At 41.5% G+C, this 20,611-nt stretch overlaps 1 protein-coding gene across 1 annotated transcript in view; it reads right to left on the bottom strand.

Annotated features, from left to right (window-relative positions):
• Positions 1 to 1,739: 1,739 nt before the first annotated feature.
• The window catches only part of nectin3a (nectin cell adhesion molecule 3a), a 28,516-nt gene continuing 9,644 nt past the window's right edge, over positions 1,740 to 20,611 (bottom strand). Inside the window, exons 2-6 of the mRNA XM_034113310.1 lie at positions 16,609 to 16,953; positions 12,237 to 12,536; positions 10,414 to 10,531; positions 8,703 to 8,854; positions 1,740 to 5,797 (exon numbers count right to left, since the gene is read on the bottom strand). Coding sequence (XP_033969201.1) covers positions 5,142 to 5,797; positions 8,703 to 8,854; positions 10,414 to 10,531; positions 12,237 to 12,536; positions 16,609 to 16,953 — 1,571 coding nt within the window. The 3' untranslated portion in view covers positions 1,740 to 5,141. The remainder of the gene's footprint in view (positions 5,798 to 8,702; positions 8,855 to 10,413; positions 10,532 to 12,236; positions 12,537 to 16,608; positions 16,954 to 20,611) is intronic.

Genomic DNA, 20,611 nt, shown 5'->3' on the forward strand with positions numbered 1-20,611 from the left:
TGGAGAGCTGTGTTAAATGGGTCAGTTAGTTACTATCACAGGTGTGGACAGTGGAAGAGGCTGAAGTGACAGAGACTGATGACCACAGGCTGAAACACTGAAACATCTCTACCACGTACTGGAGAGAAAACTATCTAAACGCATATGTGAAAGGCGCTAGCACAAAGGCACACGTCCAAAGAAGTATGGGAAAGCCTCAAACAAAACTCTAATTTAATCATTTCAACGATTCAGATCAATGTTTTAGCAAACAGACTAAAATACAGCAGTCTGGTATTTACACCAACTGGGACGCTGGGACAGGTGCTACAAATCAGGGCAATCCACTTAAGGGTGGCCGTCTGGGACCAAACACAAGTCCACATAATCAAGATATATACCAGTTCAAACAGGGACACCTGTCTTCTTATATGAAAAGAGGTAAAATAATATATAATACATCAAAAAAACAATAGCTGATCAGTATTCTTTGGTTGTCTCCATCCAAAAAAAGCAAAAAGCTGCATGTTGTGGAAGGAATCTGGGAAATGTTGAGTCAAAATCTTTTTCTTTTTTTTTTCTTAATGTATAGAACAGCCGTGAAGAGAAAGGGAAACAGAAGGGATGACATGCAGCGACGATGTCAGCTAATTTTTTATCAAGCACTTTTAAAATAAAAGACTTCCAGCTTATTCTCAACCTTTGACCTAGCAGATGACAAAACCAGCCCAGCTCAAGTCCATTAAGTTGCTGTCCTGAAGTTTTGAATTTATTTTGAATCCATTGTATTTTGGAAAACTCCATCTGCTGAAATATGTGGTGGCAATGGATGAACAGCTATAGTACTAATTGGACCTTGAAGTTAAACTGTTTTGTTAACTACTGTTTCTAGGTCAAACATTGCTGCAGGATTGCCCAAAGCCTCAAAACAAGTTAGCATTTTAGAACTTCAGGTTACCTCATCTTAAAGTCAATTGATTTTTTTTAATTGAGTTTTTGGTTAGATGCTTGAAATAAGGTCTATGATTAATGATGCTTAAGATGTTTTATTGTTTTGCTCAAGAACATAAAATAAATCGGTTAATATCCCACTCGTGAATTTTGAAACTTTGATTTCTCTTAACAAAAGTGGTTGTTCAACGTTATCTCAACGCAGACCTTATATCCTAGAATAATCAAAAATCAAAAAGATAAAATCCCAATGGCTTTATGTCAAGGATACCAGTACACTAATAACTTCCAGGTGCCTAGAAAATATGTCGTGCCTGAAGCATTGTGCAATGTGGTCAGGAAAAGGTTGTAAAAGAAGACAGTTTCATATCACTGCAAACAACCCATTAAATAACTGAAACTAAAGATCGTGACTTTAATCAAAAAGGTATTTTCTGCAGGGACTCTGTATTATGTTTATTATATTACATTTTATTTGTTTGACGCTTTTATGCAGAGACTTTCAATAAGCGCAATCAAAAACTCAAACTCAAACTCAAAAAAGCAAGAATCCTAAAGTACATTCGCTTTCAATACAACAAACTGTTGCGTTGGCTTTAAAGAAGCCAAAGCTTTCCATATGCTACTTACAGAAGTGATTTGTGTAAAATAATTTTTTGAAATGTGTACACTGTATCCATCTGTAAAGCTCTTAATATTAAATTAACAAGGTATTTCACTAAAATAATAAACCTGAATGAAAAATGAAATGAAAAGAAACTTGAAAAAGATCTCCTGAAAGCAGAATCCAAGGACACATTTGAGTGCAATAATGATGATGTATTTTTTATTGCAAACAAAGGAACCAAATACAATCAGCCGCACTTTAACCTCTGATCCAATCATTCAAACAACAACAACATAGAAAATATTTGGTTCAGAAACAAATACAAAATGCAGTGAAAACAGGCTCGCCCTAATCATGAGCTCCTCGAACGCACGTAAGATTAACGAATACTCTGTGAAAATTACAGACCTCATACAAAAAAATAAGATTTTTCAATAATAAAAAAAAAAAACAGCCAGCATATTTACAGGACAATAATATTTTCTATGAATCTGGCTTGCCTTAATTCCCAGTGAAGGTTTTCTTATTACAATTGTCTCAGTAACTAACTTGTTACATGTGTCCTCAAAGTGTATAAGGCATAACAATCAACCTTTTGTCTGTTCTGATGTTTTAATATCAGCAAATCTCAAATATAACCATGGAAGACATATTAAAGAACCAGTCAGTCCTCCACTTTAATGATATTTATACCCTTTATATTAATGTTTGTCATTTTCCAAAGTTTCTGTGCATTGCGCAACCCATCTAAGGCACCAACTATTCAGTAGGGGAGACCAGAACACAACTGTACATGAGCATACAAATCAAACAGCTAATCCTACGCTAACCTATTAGCATTATGTACATGGGTGATGACAAATAATAAACGTGGTAGGCATCGAATAACTTAATTTACATGCAAACCAGTTGGAGAGTGATCCTGTACAATAACATTCATCACTTCAGCTCTTTTTGCTTTTGTCAAACAGTCTTTAGAGATGAAACATACAAAAAGAAAGATAGTATTTTGAAAGCAGAGACAGCAGTTTGCATGGAACAGGTTTACCAAATAACTTTAAAGCTATGAATGAAAAATGGCAGACATGGTTGAGCTCTATGTCATCGACTCTGGGCGCGTGGGTTGCCAAGTTGCAATGAGCAGAAAAAAGTTAATTAAAAAGCTGAAGGTTTGAGGCGAGGTCTGATCCTGGATTGCGGGCTGCAGTGGCAGATGTGTGGCGGAGGGGTGTGTGTGTGTGTGTGTGTGTGTGTGTGGCAATGAGAGTAAGAGCGAGATTAAAGAAGTGTATTCTCAGACATCTAAACCTTCCACCAAAGCCCTGGCATGGGTGGAGAAGGGTTAAAGAAAAAAAAAAATAGGAAAATGTGCACCATCAATCTATAAAACCCCAATAAGAAACAACCTCAAAATATACCCCCCCCTGTCCTGACCGGATTGTATCACACATATATGGTTCCTTCTTCCTGCAACAAACACTCTGATTGACTACACTGGGATCTCTCCAAAAAAGGTTGTGTTTTCCCTTTCATTTGAGGCCACTTTGATCCATGTGTTACTCCTGAGGAAACAGCACTAAGTGGAGAAAGGTCAAATCAAGCAGTGAGATGAGATGAGATCATGTATGATGTCAACTCTTTTGTTTTTAACAGAACGACACTGGGTTTGTTGTTTGAGGGGAAACAACTGTAAAATCCCTTTGGGAGCTATAACGCAGACAGCTCTAACCTACATGGTTCCTACACTGATTTGTTTCACTGGTGGATTACATTTCTAGTTTCCATGAAGGCTGTATATCCTCAGAGGAGCCAAACCCCAACATCATAGGCTGTTCTGTGATCAGTAGTGATGTCAGCCGCTCAGCGTTTCCAACTGTGCTGGGAGGTATTTCCACAATCAGACTTCAAACATATATAAAACTAAAGCTTTCAGGATCCGTTTATTAGTGCTCCTCTCTCTGCCCATTTTCTTCAACACGTAGTTTGCTTATTTAGCGTCATGAATCCTCACCGCTGGGTGTCGAGCGGCAGCAGTGAAACCGTTGGTGGTTTATGGAGCCACATAGCGTCAGATGATGACAGCTGTTAAAGTCACATGTGGCATTTATAACTCATCGCTTTGATCCCACGTTTAAAATAAAATCTATAATGACCAATTGGTGTTTGTGTGCAGACAGAAATCAGAGGATACAGAGGAGGGGAAATGGGAAACACAGCGATGCAGCCTGTTATCATGGTTAAGTGGAGAGAGGGCCAAAGCCTGCTGGGTCTCCTTTGATGTTTACTGACAACTGTAATAACCAAGTTGTGCTTTTTGACTTCAGGAAAGTGACTGGATTAACACATTTCAAAAGTGATAATAGTGTTTTGGTTAAAGATGGTAATCCTTAAGATTTTCATGAGATCTACCCTTAGCATGGCTGGCATTTTTCATGCAGTAATTACCTCTCAATAGCTTTTATTGGTAGTGGCAGAGTCCACCATTACTAAACTGGATTGGCTTCCTAAACAAGAGAGATTCAGAGGAGAGGATGCTTGCATGTAATCCAGCTTTTATTGTGAAGCACCCGCAGGAAACGGAAAGATGTTGTCACTGAGGTTAGTACTCAGCAATTTTGGTTATCAAAAAGGCGCCTACAAAACAAGATAACAGTAATTTTCTGCTCTTTTTCTTTGTCAGAAGACCATTTTTAATTACACAAGTTGTCCTCTCGTAAAGTAGCTGCTCAGGGAGTGTTTGCTGTTACTACGGGAACCAGGACTCAAATCTTACAACTTTAACAACATCTGTAGTACGCTGAACTGAAGCTGGAAGTTAAAGTACTTCCACAGGGAATATCCTTTCTCTCTGTCAGGTGACGGCTCACCTTTTCAACAATAATTTGCTGAAGACACTTTGAGTTTGAAAAAGCCACTAAATAACATAACCACAGGTTTGCAAGGGTTTTCTTTGTAATGAACTCTCATCAGTCTCTCAGAACAACACCTGTTAAATCTCCCTTTTAATCATGTGAGTGACAAACCTTCCCTTTAACTCAATTATACTTTTAACTTTTTGTAAAAACTCATGCAATATAATCTGCTTTAAATACCGCTTGCAGCCATGATCAACATTTCAACAGTATGAAAACGCTGTGAGCTATCAAGAGACCGTTTGGAAAATGCCACAGAAGATGTGAGGTTTTATGGGAACAGAGTCAGTCAGGGATATAAATACTTCACTAACAAGGGTCTGAACACCTGACCTGTGACCTGTGTTAAAGACAGGTGCAAACACAAACAAGCAGAATACAAAACCCCATTCACATCAGTTGAAACAACACGGTATGCCAAAGCCTCTTAAGCCTGCACGGATAATTTCACAGAGGCGTTTCAGCTTATTTGCAGCTCCTTGAAAATCTCCAAAAGTGTAATACAATCCAAATAGGCGTCCTTAAGGTTAAGTGGTTACAATCAAGGCAGAGCAGTAATGTTCAAAGAGCTCGTTGTGAAACCGCACTGAGAAATAGTTTTCATCCTTTAACTGAAATAATGATAATCTGTCTCTTGTGAATTGTTCTCAGTCAGTCGTTTGATTTGTCTTTTTTTTCTTTTCTTCCTTTCCTCAAACATACCACTCCCTGCGTGAAATCACAGATCCGTCCATGTGGGACACATAGTCGCTGTCTGTCCCGTTGTCGTAGCAGTCCTCCGGGACGTAGGGGGAGCCGTTGTTCACTGTGGGGCTGTGCACAGGGGGCCCGCAGGGGTGCATGTTTTGGGGGTTGTAGAGATCTGGGTAGTAGTTTCCCTCCTTGAGGCCCCTGTTGGCGTCCCCTCTATCGGCCCAGTCGTCCCTATCCTTATGGTCAGGGGTGTAGTCGGGGTAGATGATGTCCCCGCCCAGTTTGGGTTTCAGATCCTGGCTGCCTTTGCTGGTCTTATCCCCGTAGACCTCCTGCAGCTCGTGGGGCTGCAGCACGTCCAGCTGGGCCTCCTTCTGCATGTCGGAGGGTCCCAGGTACTGTTTAGTGTAGTAGTCCCCTCTGAAGGTCCGGCGCGACCGCATGAAGCAGGCCCCGCCCAGAATCAGCAAGAGGATCAGGAACAAGACTCCGCCCACAGCCCCGCCCACGATGGTACCCAGGCTGCTGTCAGGTAAGGAGGCCAGGGTGGGGGAGGTGAACAAGGCTCTGTGCTGGTCCGCCACAGTGCCAGGTCCCGAGGTCTCGCTGCGGGGGGCTGCAGTGGTGCTAGGGGCCGCCGTGGTAGGGGGGGGGTTCTGCAGAGTAAACATGTGATGAAAAGGTTTAAAGATCTCCTATCATGCTATTTTTAGGCACATATTATGGGTCTCAGATATATAAAAATATATATAAAACATGTTTATGATGTGTTTTGCTCAAAATACCAAACAGATCGTGCATTTTAGACATCCATCATATCCCTCTGTTTCAGCTGTTAGAGAAGTGTTGATTCTGTGACTGTAGCTGCTGGCCCCGCCCCCTTTTGAGCACGACAAGGCAAGCAGTGAGTTCAGTGACAGATACAGCTAAAAGCTGCCGTAATTAAACGCCATATCATGTTCCAAACCACTTCAAGGATTATTTCTGAAACAGTATGGAGCTCAAATGCTTATTTTCTTGCGGGTTTACTAAAAGGTGAGTTCCTTTTTATATCCTGCTTTTTTACACATACTCTCTCCAGTACAGGTTAGCTCTGAGTGTTAGCGATGCTTGCTAATGTAAACAAAGACCATATTACTTCCAAAACACTTTGCGCATTGTTTCTGATAGTACGTCATATCGGACGCAAATCTGGATCAGCTCCGTTGTATCCCCATTTTTAGAGATGTTGGTACGGAGGAAAAGAGAGAGGGTTTTATTTTCTGACACTTTGTGAGTTCCCTGACACACCGGGGACACATATTTATGTATAGAAGACATCAAAAAGTGCATTTTGCATGATAGGTCCCCTTTAAAACAGAGAAGGACAGCATAAGGAGTGAGAAGTCATACAAATAAAAGGGGGAAAAGAGCACACTTTATGTCTGTAGCGATTGGCAGAGCGAGTGTGAATGGTTTTTAGATTAATGTATAGCAACACTGCAGAGCTAGACACATGCTACCCCTGAGACTAAAGGGTCTGTTGAAAGCTGCGCTGTAGAGCAAGAAGGAGGAAATGTGCGGGGCAGCGAGAGGTTAAGTGCTAAATGTCATTGTGTGTGTGTATGAAAAAGACAGAGAGGTATAGAAAGACAGAGGACATGCACTCATGAGCATCTGAGTGAGCGCGATTGGCTCTCCCCCCTTTTTCTTTTCAATCCTGCTGTGGGGAAGTCATGTGAGAAGATGAAACGCTGTGTGATCGATGCAAGGTTCCTGCATCTGATTTGTCCTCCGGTGCCCGGCGTTTGTGATAGCAGCCAGAGCCGGAGAGGACAGGACTTTGTGGCGCTCAAGGTCAGGATAAGTGTCTCCATTTTGACCTCCAGCCTCCGGGGCTAAGAGCAGCCTGATACCACCAGTCGATCTCTGCAGCGGCACTTCAAAAGGCCTGACTACAAAGCAATATGACTCTCACTAATAGACGTCTGCGTCTCCAGGAGGTTTTTTTGGCACTAGTTATCAAAACCTGATTCCCCACGGAGATGTAATGATTTCCACAATTTGTGTAACTGAGTAAGAGTGTAATTACCTGCCATTATGCACCGTGTGAGCCTGAAGGGCTACAGTTAAAGGATGACAGAGGATAATGGAGACGCACAAGGTCAGTGTACTGATATGCTGGCAATCGCCTCCTCCATCAGTCACTATCAATCCCACCCTGCAGCGCGACATTTTAAACTCATGTAGGGTTATGTGCATCTGCAACTATGTAGCTGATCTGAGCAAAACTCTGCCAAAACCCACAAGGCTGCGCAGACAACTGGGAATGTGAAACAGCTACAGAAGGGGGGGGGGGAATAAAGCTGAGCTCAACCTGGCTATCTCCACAGGGGATGGAAGTGAGAGGCCGCATGCTCGAGTCTTAATATTTGACAAGAGAAGCAACATAATTGCTCAAAGCAAGTCAGTCCTAGACAGGATGTCAGCTGTGCTTTCGTTTGGAGCAGGACTCTAAACCTGGCCTGTACACAGACGGAGCATGACAGCACTTTACTGGGGCTTTTCCAGCTCTCTACTACAGTGAGAAACGAGAAGGATTGAGTGGGTAAGCGGAGTATGTGTCCATAAGCAGCAGTTGCTTTGTTTGGAAAAGGATTTCAAAGGAGCAGAGAAGAAAGGAAAACAAGAAGAGATGCAGGGTCGTCAGGATCCACGCCCTGACGTTACAATAATGAACTCTAGAGGCAAAGCATGGATAGACAGAGGGAGTAGATGGGAGTTCTTCAGTATCCTGTGAGGATGTATGTCATAAATCAACAGCTTTCCAATAATACAAATGCAGGGGAAATCCTTGTAATGATCAAGAGTCCCCTATCTGGCTTTTAGTTTTAGTGTTTGAAGAATCAAACTTCCATTTACAGCTACAATATACTTTTGAATAAGAAATGTAATGTAAGGAGTACAAAAACATTCTTCCATGTACTGCAAATCTGTGAACACAATTCATTATGTCCCGCTGTGAAACCTGACCTTAAAGAAAACAAAGAGAAAGGCAACATGGGAGCATACTTTGCTGAACCGACAGGGGTAAACACCTTCTTTCGCATCTGAGAAATCTGATGTTGCCAAAACCACAACACTGTAAACGTTTTGGTACTGATACTCTTTATCTGCACTCTGTGCTCCTCTGTTGCCAGGAATGTGTGAAAGTGGATCTGAGCAGGGACATGAATATGGAGGCTTAGCTCTGCTCGAAGTGATGAACTGTAGCTGATCGTACCGAGAGGGTTAACTGACATCAGAGAGGTGAAGGTCAAAAGGCACAGATTGTTATTTTAACCTCAGGTTTTAAGGTTATTTAGGGGTGTGGAAACGTCAAATAGCACTTTAATACTGTTTTCCACCACAATAATAAACCAATAAACCAGTAAATGCAGGGAGTATTTTAAACACAATAACTGATAACAGATGAACTCCTTTGCCCTGGTTAGAGTTGGTGATTGTTAGAAGTGTAAAGTGTAAAGATTAACAACAGTAGATGAGTTTGTTTGTTAGAAAGTTAGAAAGTTCAAACGTACCTTGTACCCAGAGGGTTACATCTTGAATGCGGAGGCCGATGTCGTTGATCACTTCGCAGCGGTACACTCCAGAGTCATTGCGCTCCAAAGGGCGAGTGATAGAAAAGCTATTGTTTGATATCTCAACACCCTCTGGCATCACTCCATCCAACCTGTGCAGAAATACAATGTTAGATAAATCTCAGTGTACAGTACAACATACACAAACTCAAAGAAAGACATTAGGTTATGACTGCACAAACGTTCTGTGACATGTCCCTGATCTGCCGCTTGTGTTGAATCTACTATTTGTAGGCCTGATGCAACTTTGAATATGATCAAAAGACAGAGATCATTTGTGCTGACCGGACTAACACCAGTCGAGGGAGAATAAACCCGAACAAGGTTTCCTTAACAAATAAATTACAATAAAGAGCTTCACTTTCTGTATGTTAGTAGTACTGTCAGTTCAAATAAAAACACATCTCTTGTTTTCAAAGCAAGATGATGAGAAAGAGGTGCCAATAGGCCAGCGTTACTCTGATGCATGAACCATTTGGAATCTTTTATTTATAACAGGGAGTCTATTCCGATGTGTGCAGCAGCGCATTGGACAGCTCCAGTGTCCAGGCGCCAAAAGTCATGTTGGAGGTAATTTATAGACAGAAGCTTCACCTTTTAACAACTGACTGCTTTCCAACACTACTTAAGGCTGCAAAGGATATAGCTGTGTGTCTTGTCCCCTGAATATGGGACGGAGGATGCTTCTACATTTGTAAGAAACTTTAACAGATTGTGTGTCAGCCTGTTTGACAGAAACTGTCTTTAAAGGTCCCCTATTATACTGTTTTTCATCAATATAGGATAGGCCTCAGATATATACAAAACATGTCTCTGAAGTGTTTGGCTGAAATACCAAACAGATCATGCTTTGTAGCATGCCATAATCCCCTCTGTTTCAGCCCTGTTTCAAAAGTGCTGATTCTCTGTCTGTTACTTTAGATGAAAATAAGGAGTCACTCCCCACGCCCCTCAGAGATATTTGGTTAAAAAGAACACAATGGTGCTCTAGGAGGAGATTCAGGTGATAAGGTGGGGGGGGGTGTTACCTTGGTTGGTGATTGGCTAATGGTTACACAAGCCAACAAATCATTATGACATCATAAAGTGGCCAAAATCTGATCAGCTCATTTTCAGACAGGTTTTTATGGATCAGGACAAAAAGTGAGCAAATATTTTTTCCTGAAACGTTCAGAATCTCTTTCCACAGAGGGGACACATGTTTATGTATAAAAGACATGAAAAAGTGGATTTTGCATAATAGGTGACCTTTAAAGGCGGGCTCTAAGGGGAAGACAACAACGATTATCTTAAAACCCAGCTCTTAGAACAATTAGTTACTGAGTGTACTGTGACTGTATTTCTAATGAGAAGTTAAGGCTTTCCCGCTCACTTCAATACAGTGAGGTTTTCAAGAATCAGCATTAGAGATGCACTTCTGTATTTGTTTCATCATTTCAGTAATAATGTATGTTTCTGTATTTCCCTCACATGTGTGTGGTGTTGTGGCAGACAATGTAAACAATGTTCACTAAATACTGACATCACTGCAGTTCATGGATAATGATTATAACTTGCTACACCTATCCTCACCTACAGAATAAAAAATCAATCAAATGGTAGTCTTTCCAAAAAGTGTTTCCACCAGTAGACATTCTTTAGGGAAACTGACCTGGTCCATGTGAAGAGCCGGGCAGGTGGGTTGGCCTTGGCTCCACAGGTGAACTTCACATTCTCTTGTCCCACATACCAATTGTTGTCAATTCCAGTTATCGACACCACTGGTGAGACTGTAAAACATACAGTTTTGATGTCAAGTAATCATTTGTATTAATAACTAAAACAGGTTTTTATAAAACTAGATTTTAAAGGTGGTGTTATTATTCTTGTAAGTTTGATCTCATTTCTGAGGGTACAAGACTAGGACTCAATAATCAGTCAATGTTGTCCCAGCAGCTTGAAGACAAATGAGCTTTTCCAGAAGGAACAAAGCGTGCATTATAAGCACAGTAGCGAGCGATGACAAAAAACAAAGGCAGTGCAGGACTGTAGCAGGGTACAGGATCTAGTGGTGAACGCGAGCCAGCAGAACAAACAAATGACCCTGGGTTGGTGGAAAGTTAGAAAATGACAGACTCACTCAGGCAGTAATGTACTGCAGCTAATAATAAACTACTGCCTCACAGTGACACAGGAAAGCAGGAGAATGCCCAGCACATGCCACTGTAATAAAACATGGCAAACACTGACCTAGGAATCCAATATTTCATTTTTGATTTCTCTGGAGGACAAATGAGGAACTCATTACAGCACACAGGAAGACGCCTCTGCACATGGTGTCCACTGAACCTTTTCACGCAGCTTAACGTTCAAATTGTGCTTCTTTTGCACTTAAAATCCCTTGCCTCTGCATTTGACATGATTTATTGAGCTGGGAAGCCTCTTTCTTCCTGGCTTAACCTTGGTTTTCCTGCATCTCTCCAGCCACTGCCCCCAGCAGCCTCCCGCTACTAGTGTGGCTGCTGAGGCCTGATCAATATTTCATAAAACACCTTCATTAGCCTGCACTCACAGTCCAAACAGACTAGTACTGCTCGCCGAAGAAGTATGCATCAATGATTATAACATTAAGAACACTCTTAAACGGCCCCTTTATGGTAAAAGAGGGAAGGTAGGGATCAGGCTGTTCATAAATCAAGCTCTCAGCAGGGGTTAATATCAATAAATATACCGTACCTGTAAGCGCTGCACAATTAGAACTATAATTATCTGTACTTTGCCGTATATAATGACCGTTCATCTTCGGGATTTCAGCATTATGTTATAGTATTGAAGATATTAACAAAAATGTCAATAAACAGCATAATCTTGCACATTTAATTAACCCAATCCTATCAACATGATCAGAAGAAAACATTTGGTGCAGTTGGTAAAAGATGGATAAAGGATGACACCACAAGGCCATTCAGGCTTAAAGTGTGTGTGATTTTGAACATTTTAAGGTAAACTTTAAGCTGCGGATATTCTATATTGTTGTTCATGGTCAACCAGTGCAATGATGTTCTTTGGACAATGATGGAAATTCTGTTAGTAAAACACCTCTTTCCAGTCCAAGTTCGTAGACTACAATAACTACATTTCATTCATCAAAGGACTTCGCATTGTGCCGTGCTTTTTTATTATTTACATTTTATAACTTTGTAAAGATAAATGTTTTTCTCTGTACCCAATGAACAACCAATTTGGAAATTACCTTTTTCTTGTGGATTACAATAAAAACAACTTTTGACATCTAAGGTCTATGGCACAGAGGAGTAAGTTACATCAGGCTAAAGCTACAGTAGATGTAGTACGACCAATTCATTGATTGTTTTGGTATTTCCATGAGATTTCAATAAAAAACACAGAATGTCACAAAATATCTTAACCAGTCTTTACCAGTCAGATTTGAAACAAAACAAAGGATTCACAAAGGTCTTATAATCCAACACTTACACTGCACATTCAGTATGTAGGGTATGCGGAACTCTGTCTGCAGGGTCGGGTGGCGCACCACGCAGGTGAGCAGCTTCCCCTGGGCGTAGCTCTGCGGGTTCCACATGTAGCGCACATGTACGGTCGAGGTGCCGTTGGGCTCCTCCTGACTCTCCTTCTCACTTCGTCCATACAGCTCCGTCTCCCAGAAGACCTCCGCAGCGGGGCGGCCGCGCTCTGCGATGCACGTCGCCACCAGCGACTCGTTGCCACCATCCAGCAGAGCCGCTGGGCCCGCAGACACATAGACCTTTGGCGCCACTGTGATAAAGAGAGCAGATGAAAGAGAGTGGGGGGGAGGGGAAAGGAAATGACAGAATGGAGAAAAGATTACAAATGAATATTGATCTTTGTGTGTATGTATATGAATAAATAATGTCCATCATATAGTGTATGGACAGATGGAAGGGGCCTTAGTACACTCATCTGCCAAACAGAGCAGATTGACTTCTTCCATTTCACATAATGCATTAAATATTGATGAACCACGCTATTCAATCAAATGGAGCCATTTCAGTGGAGACTAAGCTGTCTTTATTGTTGTGTGTCCAACATATGATGTGTTTGAGGAAGGGTCATCTATTGTTCCTGCAGTGCCTGATGTATGCATGACTTTGGGGACAAACCCTAAATGTGCAGAATCAGAGGCTACTGGCAGTCAACACTGTGGTGTGTTTGTATTTGACAGTGTTGTGGTGGAAGATGAGGAGCCGGGTTACTGTACACTTCTCAGTGCTTTCCAGCTGAGGTAATGTTATACTGGCTTCCTGAGAATAACAGCGGGTTTATAGAGAACAAGGACTTTCTCAGCAGAGAGGCAAAACAGATCCCTGCAAGAGGGACGTGACCAGAATAACGCAACCCTCTACCTGTTGTGCAAAGCCGTAAAACAGTTTATGCATTGGCCTAAAATAAACACACGAGTGGCTCTGTTTAATAATCACTAACTGTCAGAACATGACACATGGTAAAGTTCAGCATGACAAAAGAGGAAAACGGACAGTGAAATACAAAAGATGGCTACACAAGGTTACACTTGGGTTTAATTCTTCTTCTTTGTCTTGCAGTGCTCCACCTCGTCCCTCTCTGTCCATCTTAAAAGAACAGCTGTTACGTTTACTGCAGTAGTGACAGTTTTAAGACACACGTGGGGGGCACACACCACAAGACAGGGCTGTCACCTTAAAACTCCTGCCCCCCCACTCCTCTCCAGCTGAGCAGGAGGCCCAACAACATATTTAAATAACTCCAGGCACCCCTTTTTCCAAAAATAACCTGCCGTCTCCTGTACCCGCTGCAGGGGCGGGGACATTCTTCCCTTCTCAATGCCCCTGGTTACAAGCCCCTGACTATAAACAGTAGCTGCTCTATGTTAAGAGTCGAGCTGGCCAAAGCCTCAGAATAACTAAATCAGAGAGACGTGTTAATTTGGAGTTGCTGTCAGGAAGGGAGGGGAACACTTTGGATGAGTGGAAATGCTTTAGGGGAAAGGATAACGATTTCCCTTCAGCGTACATTCAGCTGCATTGGCCCTTTCCCGCCCACATACACACTGATTCAGATATGCACACCGAGCACTGACGTCAGAGTGGGAACCCCTAGAAGTACGGGATTTAACTGGATCTTCGCGAGTCGTGCATCACGCCTGGACATTTTTACAGGAGGATTTAGCATTAAAAAACCTATAAATTGGCAGTAACTTTCGAAATAATGATGTATAGCAGTTCTTAAAAGAACAGGCATCTTTTATGCTTTAGATTTTGAATGCTGTGAAGGAAAAAGTTGGTTCTCAAAGAAAAGAAAGCCAGTGAACTGAAACAACTATAAATAACAGTGCAACTACTAAAGCTTGGTTCATGAACTGATAGGTAACAGAACAAGAAAATATAAGATTTAGGACATCGATATGGACATGCAAGCAAATATAAATTCATGGCACATGTTTCACAGAAACTGTGTGGAAGTTCAGCATTTTGTGAATAGACTAAACTATGACCCTCATCAGATTCTTTCTATGGTGATTAAGCAACTTCAGCCATCTCTCTGTGGGGCTGATTTCTCAATTGTATGACCTGACAAAGATAGAAACTGCATTATTGGCCACATTAATGAACATACTTCTTCTAAAAGTAGTTTGCGGTTTGAAGATTAAGCTTAAATGCTTATTGCTTATTCATTAAATCTGCCTTGCCATCATTTTGTGTCTACATGTTTTGTTTAAGGTAGATCAATTGCTGTTCAGCACTTCAAAACAAAGGGTCATTGTAATTCATTCACTTTAAGTGTCATAATTTCCTCCTCTGGTTCCTTCCTGTTGCTTATATTGGAGCCTGCTTCCCACTGAAGTGTTCTTTAAAGGCCTACTAGCGAGAAAGCGTTGAGCCAGAACAAATATTGCGTGTTTCGTGTTTCAAGATGAAATACAGGACAAGGTTTGTATCAAGAGTGTACATTTTTGAAAATAAGTTGATGTGTACTGCACCTGTTAATCATTATGATGTGTCGTGACTAAGGTCTATTATTGGAGGGTTTGAGCCTTTTCATCGCTTTACTTTAGTTCATTTGAAAGGAATGACAATGAAGTCAAGTGCTATCTCCTTAATCTCAAAGTATAAACATCAATTAAAACTTGGGAGTTCAGTAGTTCAAACAAATACACACAGCGAACACGCAATATTCTGTATATTACAATATGCAAATTAACTGTGGTTAAATGTGTCTATATTGAACATACGCTAACGTGGTGTTGTCCTGAGTGTTTTAGGGGTGCAGCCATGTTTTCATTTCTCCAAATACTTGTGAAAAATGTATAACCAAAACAAGGCACAGATGATGAATCTGATCTTCATCGCTGCCTTGGGAACTTAAATCTGCTTAGTTTAGGTCTGTTAATTGTGATGTTCAATCTTTAAGAAAATAACTCTATACCCACATGACATGTATCTAATTGCCAAGACATGTATTTCTAACATAATCACACCCTAATTACGTCTGAATTGTAAAGTATGTATTTGCGTATGGGTGTACATGTATGTGTGAGCCATAAAAGAACTAGGGCTGAGAAGCAGCTGAGAGAGGAGGGCAAGGTGTAGCTGAACTCTGTGAGGTCCCAGACACACTGGCTGTCACAGCAGCACTAAATGTACCACTCATTAGTCATCAGTCTCCCCCAGTCTCTGGAGGGAGACAAGAAACTACTGCCTACAGAGCAATCTCCGACTCTCAGCAATGCCTGAGTGCAATCTAACCACCAATTTAGAGTTTGAAACATACGCTGACCGCAGAGAAAGTTCAAGCTCTGAGAGTGGGTAACTCTATGTACCCACAGAGAATATAGAATCGTAGGATGAAACCCACTTTATTTGTAACACATTCATGCACACAGCACACACAGCGAAATATGGTCTCTGATTTGTACCCATCCTAGTACTAGTAGGCAGCTATTGTACAGCGCCCATAAGCGGCAGAATGCACATGCTAACACCAGTGACAGTGTATATTTGTATACAGTATTTATTTATGTATGTCTTTTGTGGGGGTTACAATATCAAGGAAAAAGCCTCAAGATAAAACAAAGATGGCATTCATAAAAAGACAGATTATAAAGAAGCTAAATGTGCCTAAAAGTATATTATTAATTTCAGTCAAGATTGCCAAGTTTGTCCTCTGCTTAGTTCAATGCCCTTGAGAGCCTCACAAATGCCAATTACTTAGCATGGGATATAATTTCAAAATGAGTGAAGGGGTAAAGAGGGCCGAGCTGACAACAATGCTCCCTGCCTCGAGGGGAATAGCTGCATATTGAAATCTTAAGACTGTTACTATGTATGATTTTTTTTCATGCAGCCTGGTTAGATGCAAGTGAATGTCCTGAGAGTTGCTCTGTATCACACCCTGCAATTAACTTGTTGTTGGGCCACTGAACTTTTTGCACTTTGTTTACATGAGGAGAGTCTGTATATTCCATATAACTATTCATGTGTGATTTGCATACAAGTGGCCTCATGGAGAAATGAATTGAAACCTGACATAGCAGTATTTCACAGTGAGTGACACTGGGGTGAGTGAGGTGAGAGGGACCACGCCAAAACAGCTTCGTCACAGCTGCAGATTCCTATAGGGATTTAAATGTAGAAGGGGCTGTGTCCAGGTAGTGATTTAAAAAGCTAGGTGGCTTCAGGGAGTTGTTTGTTCCTTCAGGGCAAACACTTAGTAATCACCTAAGCTTTGCCTAATCACAACCAACAGTGCCCTCCTTTGAAAAGTCAGATTAAATAACAGCTTTAAGAAGCACTCAATACAATAAGAAGGAAGTGACAGAGCTATACTTTACCTAAAACATTTACTTTGGTTGATGCTTGTGTGTTGCCCAGAGGAAATGTAACCACTTTGCAGGTGTAGGTCCCGACATCTGCTAAGACTGCTCCTTCGATCGTGATGGTAGCATCTCGCACGGAGGGGGAAACAAACGAGATGCGCTTGGCGTAGTCTGGAGAGATGGAGGTTCCAAACTCGGGGTTGAACACTGCCAAGGTAATGGTGCCTGAAGGGAGACTGCGTTCCCAGGAGCTTTGCGTGAGGTTTGAGCCCACCTCTATTCTGCAGCCCAGAGTGATGTTCTTCCCCAGCACGGCGTTCACTTTCTCAGGAACAACCACCTGGTTACCGCTGGCATCTGCTGGGAAAACACAATAGAGATCAGATTCAGATAAACAACAGGATCAATGCTGAAGCTTTAATTAACTGTAAAAATGTACACTCTTAGAATCTAGATTTGAATTTGTCAAACAGCTAATTTTACCACGGCCATTGTGGCGGATATAAGAGAGATTATTATTCAAAAGTAGCTGCAATGTGCCAGGACTGAGGCTCACAATAAATGTGTATTCATGATTTTTGCAAGATGCAGTGCACCGGCTCATGCATTTATTCCTGTCACTCATCATTGACAAAGTATTCCCAAAGTCACAATAACAGCCATGATTAGTTTGAGACATGTTTCTCCTGGGGTAAACGACCAGACTTCGTCGTGGTTAGTCTGAGTGCTCTGCTTTCCCTCATAATAAGCAACACACTTTCACCGCAGGACACTCAGACTGTCCCCCTTGCTAATTGTCAGAGCACCTTTCAAGCAGGAACAGGAAAAAAATCCCTGGAAGGAGATGAAACAAAACAAGCAATCTGGTTTTATACCCTCTTTTTATTAGGCCCTTAATTCAACTTGAAGCCCACCACAGGTTTTTTGGACCTGTTATTTCATATAGGTTATTTTAAGGTAAAGTAATGCAACATGTAAAGTTGGTTTTGACGATAATGGCTAATTGAAGGCTGTAATACATGAAAGAAAGTCAAAAAAATATGAGTATTAACAATGAGAAAAAGAAAAATCACACCGGTCCGTAACCGTGAGATATAAAAAAAGTGTGATTCAGTGTTTGTGATGTGAACGCTATATGGACAGTCGTCTGCGTGTCACACTTGATAAACGTGCTTCTGAGTTGTAGCAAAAGAAAACAAAAACAACCAGCTCAGAGGGAATGAATGCAAACCTAACCTGAAATAAATCCTAAATGACAGGTTACAGCCATGAATGGGAACAAAACACATATATCCAAGTCTATCCAAGGCTATTCTGTGAGCATTATCACACAAATGAGCCATTGATAGACATATGTTTGCTTAAATATTCATCAAGACACTTCACAAAATCGAAAGTGAATTGTGGAGTAGATCCACAATAAACCTTGTGAAAATGTTTGCTTTGCAGTGAAAATGTAAAAAAAAAAATTTGAATTCATTCAAAAATATTATAACAGTATGCCTCAGTTTTCCTGACACGGTTACACTCGGAGTAAGCTATATTTGGGAGCTATACATTTCCATTTGGTACGTAGTCTCGGATGTGTATGGAGTAAAGCTTATAAAAAAGTGGTCCACTGGCTGGTATTTTGAGTCGCTGGCATGAATGTGAGCGGTAAGCCACAGCAATGCTATCTTGGTTTGTGAGGAATATAGCCAAAGGAGGCTGAGGCTCCCCGTGCTCCATTACGTCCCCTGTAATTTCACAAAGACACACACACCCACACCCACACACACACACATACAGTTTCTCTTTTCAAAATGTGTGTCAGAGCATTTTGTTTGAATGTCTGCTGAGTCCTAAATGCATGTTGCATTGTGTTGTGAAGTTCCCTGCTGTGCTATAATACTCCGGCTTTCCTGTTTGTTTGTTTGTTTGTTTCTCTGCTGACCCACATATTCAAAATATTTTCCTTGTGTTTCTTGCCTTACACTGTAAACTAATCCAGCATAGTTCTGCCCTGTATTTAGACTCTTAACCTATTAAACTAAAGCATTTAACTCAGCCGGCCATATTTGCCATTCAGTCGGAAAGACACTTGGGAGAGTCACTTAGGATTCTTATTCCATTTCTCAGAGATAATGTAGGGTTTCAATTACAGTTTTTCCCCACCTTTGAATCATGACCTGATCTAAAAAAAGCCCTCACTACTATAATGTGCATGTGTTACCCGGTGTTTGCGTCTGGAGTCCTGAGCTCTGGTGTGGGGGGGAATCAGGGTCAGAGCCGTGTGGGTTTTACATTCTGTACTTTACGGTCATCTGAGCTGACCTGACAGCTGTTTGTTGTCACCTTACTAGTGCAACTGCTTTAATAAAAATATATTGCAATGATAAAAGCCGGACAGAAAGATAAATATTTGCAAATATATATATTTAACTGGTAGGATATAGATGTCATGCTGATAAAATCCTCCTGCAACACTTGTTGTCTGAGTGGTAAACTAACATGCTTGGCATGCGTGACATTGTGTTGATGCATGAAGACACGTGTCTCCGACCAGGCTCCTGCTCCCCAACATGCTCCACATTCTGTAGCTACCTGACACGACACTCCAACTGCTACCGAACGTAGTTTGTCTATCGCAGTGTGTCAGCTTTCAGGCCTGTCAAAGCATACAGAGAAACTGGAATCCATCCATGCTATGTTCTGTTTGTTTTACAGTGAGCATTTGGGAGTATGTTGGAAAGGAGGGAGAGAAAGGGGGGAAGTGCTTAAAGAAGGACTCCACCCTTACCATTATGGGAGGAGAGACAGATGGCCTCTGCATGGGATACCTAAAGCCAGGAGGAGAGTGGGGAAACTTGGCACTGCGAGGCTGGGACCATAAAGAACACAGCCACAGCTCTGTGAAATATTATCTAAAATACAGCAGGCAAATGAAATGTAAGCAGTCGCTAAACAACGAGCTGTCATGGTGTTTCATCAAGAAATACAAGCACAGATAAGGACTGTCACTCATTTCATTGCTGGTTTTCCGTTTTATCCAATAAAACAATATGTTTCCAAATGTCTAGAAGGAACATGAAAAGTTCAATCTTAATGCTGCGTCACGATTTGATACTTTGCAACACATTTATTCAACTCAAGCAGAGAACAGGAAGAACCCTGGCCTGTAAAAATCTAATTTGACTTGAGAAAATAGGCTGCACTTTTGCCCCCTTTTTTCCATGAGAAACCCAAGGAAAGAATGAACTCATGGGAAGGAAATGCTTGGCCTTTGAAGAAATGCTTCATATTTGTTTCTTTCCCTCCTGACATCACTAATTGCGACAAGCTGCTGCGCGGACGCAATGGTAAATCAAAACCTTCCTCTTTGCCTAGCAACCGGCTCAAACATTCCACGTCGGCCACTTGATGAGCCAAGATCTCCACCTAACCAGATCTGACCCAGCTTCAGGCCCGACTTCCCCAAAGGAGGACGCTGTCTCCTGGATAGAGACCCTCATGTTGAAGCCATGTCAGAGCCGTGTGAGACAGGAGGGATCCAAGGCCAAAGACATTCACAAGCAGCAACACAATAGACAATATGTCATGTTCATGTAGACAAACTCCATGCATAGATTATCATGTCAAGCAGCACTCACGGGGACTGATCTGCAGACCTCACAAGAGAAGAATGCAGACATGAGATCTGTGCAGTAGGGAGTGTGGTTTAAAGCGAGAGGAAACTGAGTGCTCAGCATTCAGAAATGAATATAGTAATGCAGGGAAGAATAAGGACACAGAGCAAGGGATAAGACAGTCATTGAGAGGGAGTACAGGAGTGAGAGTGACACAAGTTAAGACCTGGGTTAGGATATAAAACTGTAACTAGGCTGGGTCAATCATTTTTACAAGCTAGTGTTAGTACATGACAGTTTAACAGAATTAAGACCCTCAAATCAAAAATACTGATACAAAGACACAATTTATAACGTCATGTTATCGGACTCTGAGCAGCAGTATTTAGGTCATGGGCTGATTGATGACGGTT

This window comes from Trematomus bernacchii, unplaced genomic scaffold (assembly GCF_902827165.1).
Source record: "Trematomus bernacchii unplaced genomic scaffold, fTreBer1.1, whole genome shotgun sequence".
Classification (NCBI taxonomy): domain Eukaryota; kingdom Metazoa; phylum Chordata; class Actinopteri; order Perciformes; family Nototheniidae; genus Trematomus; species Trematomus bernacchii.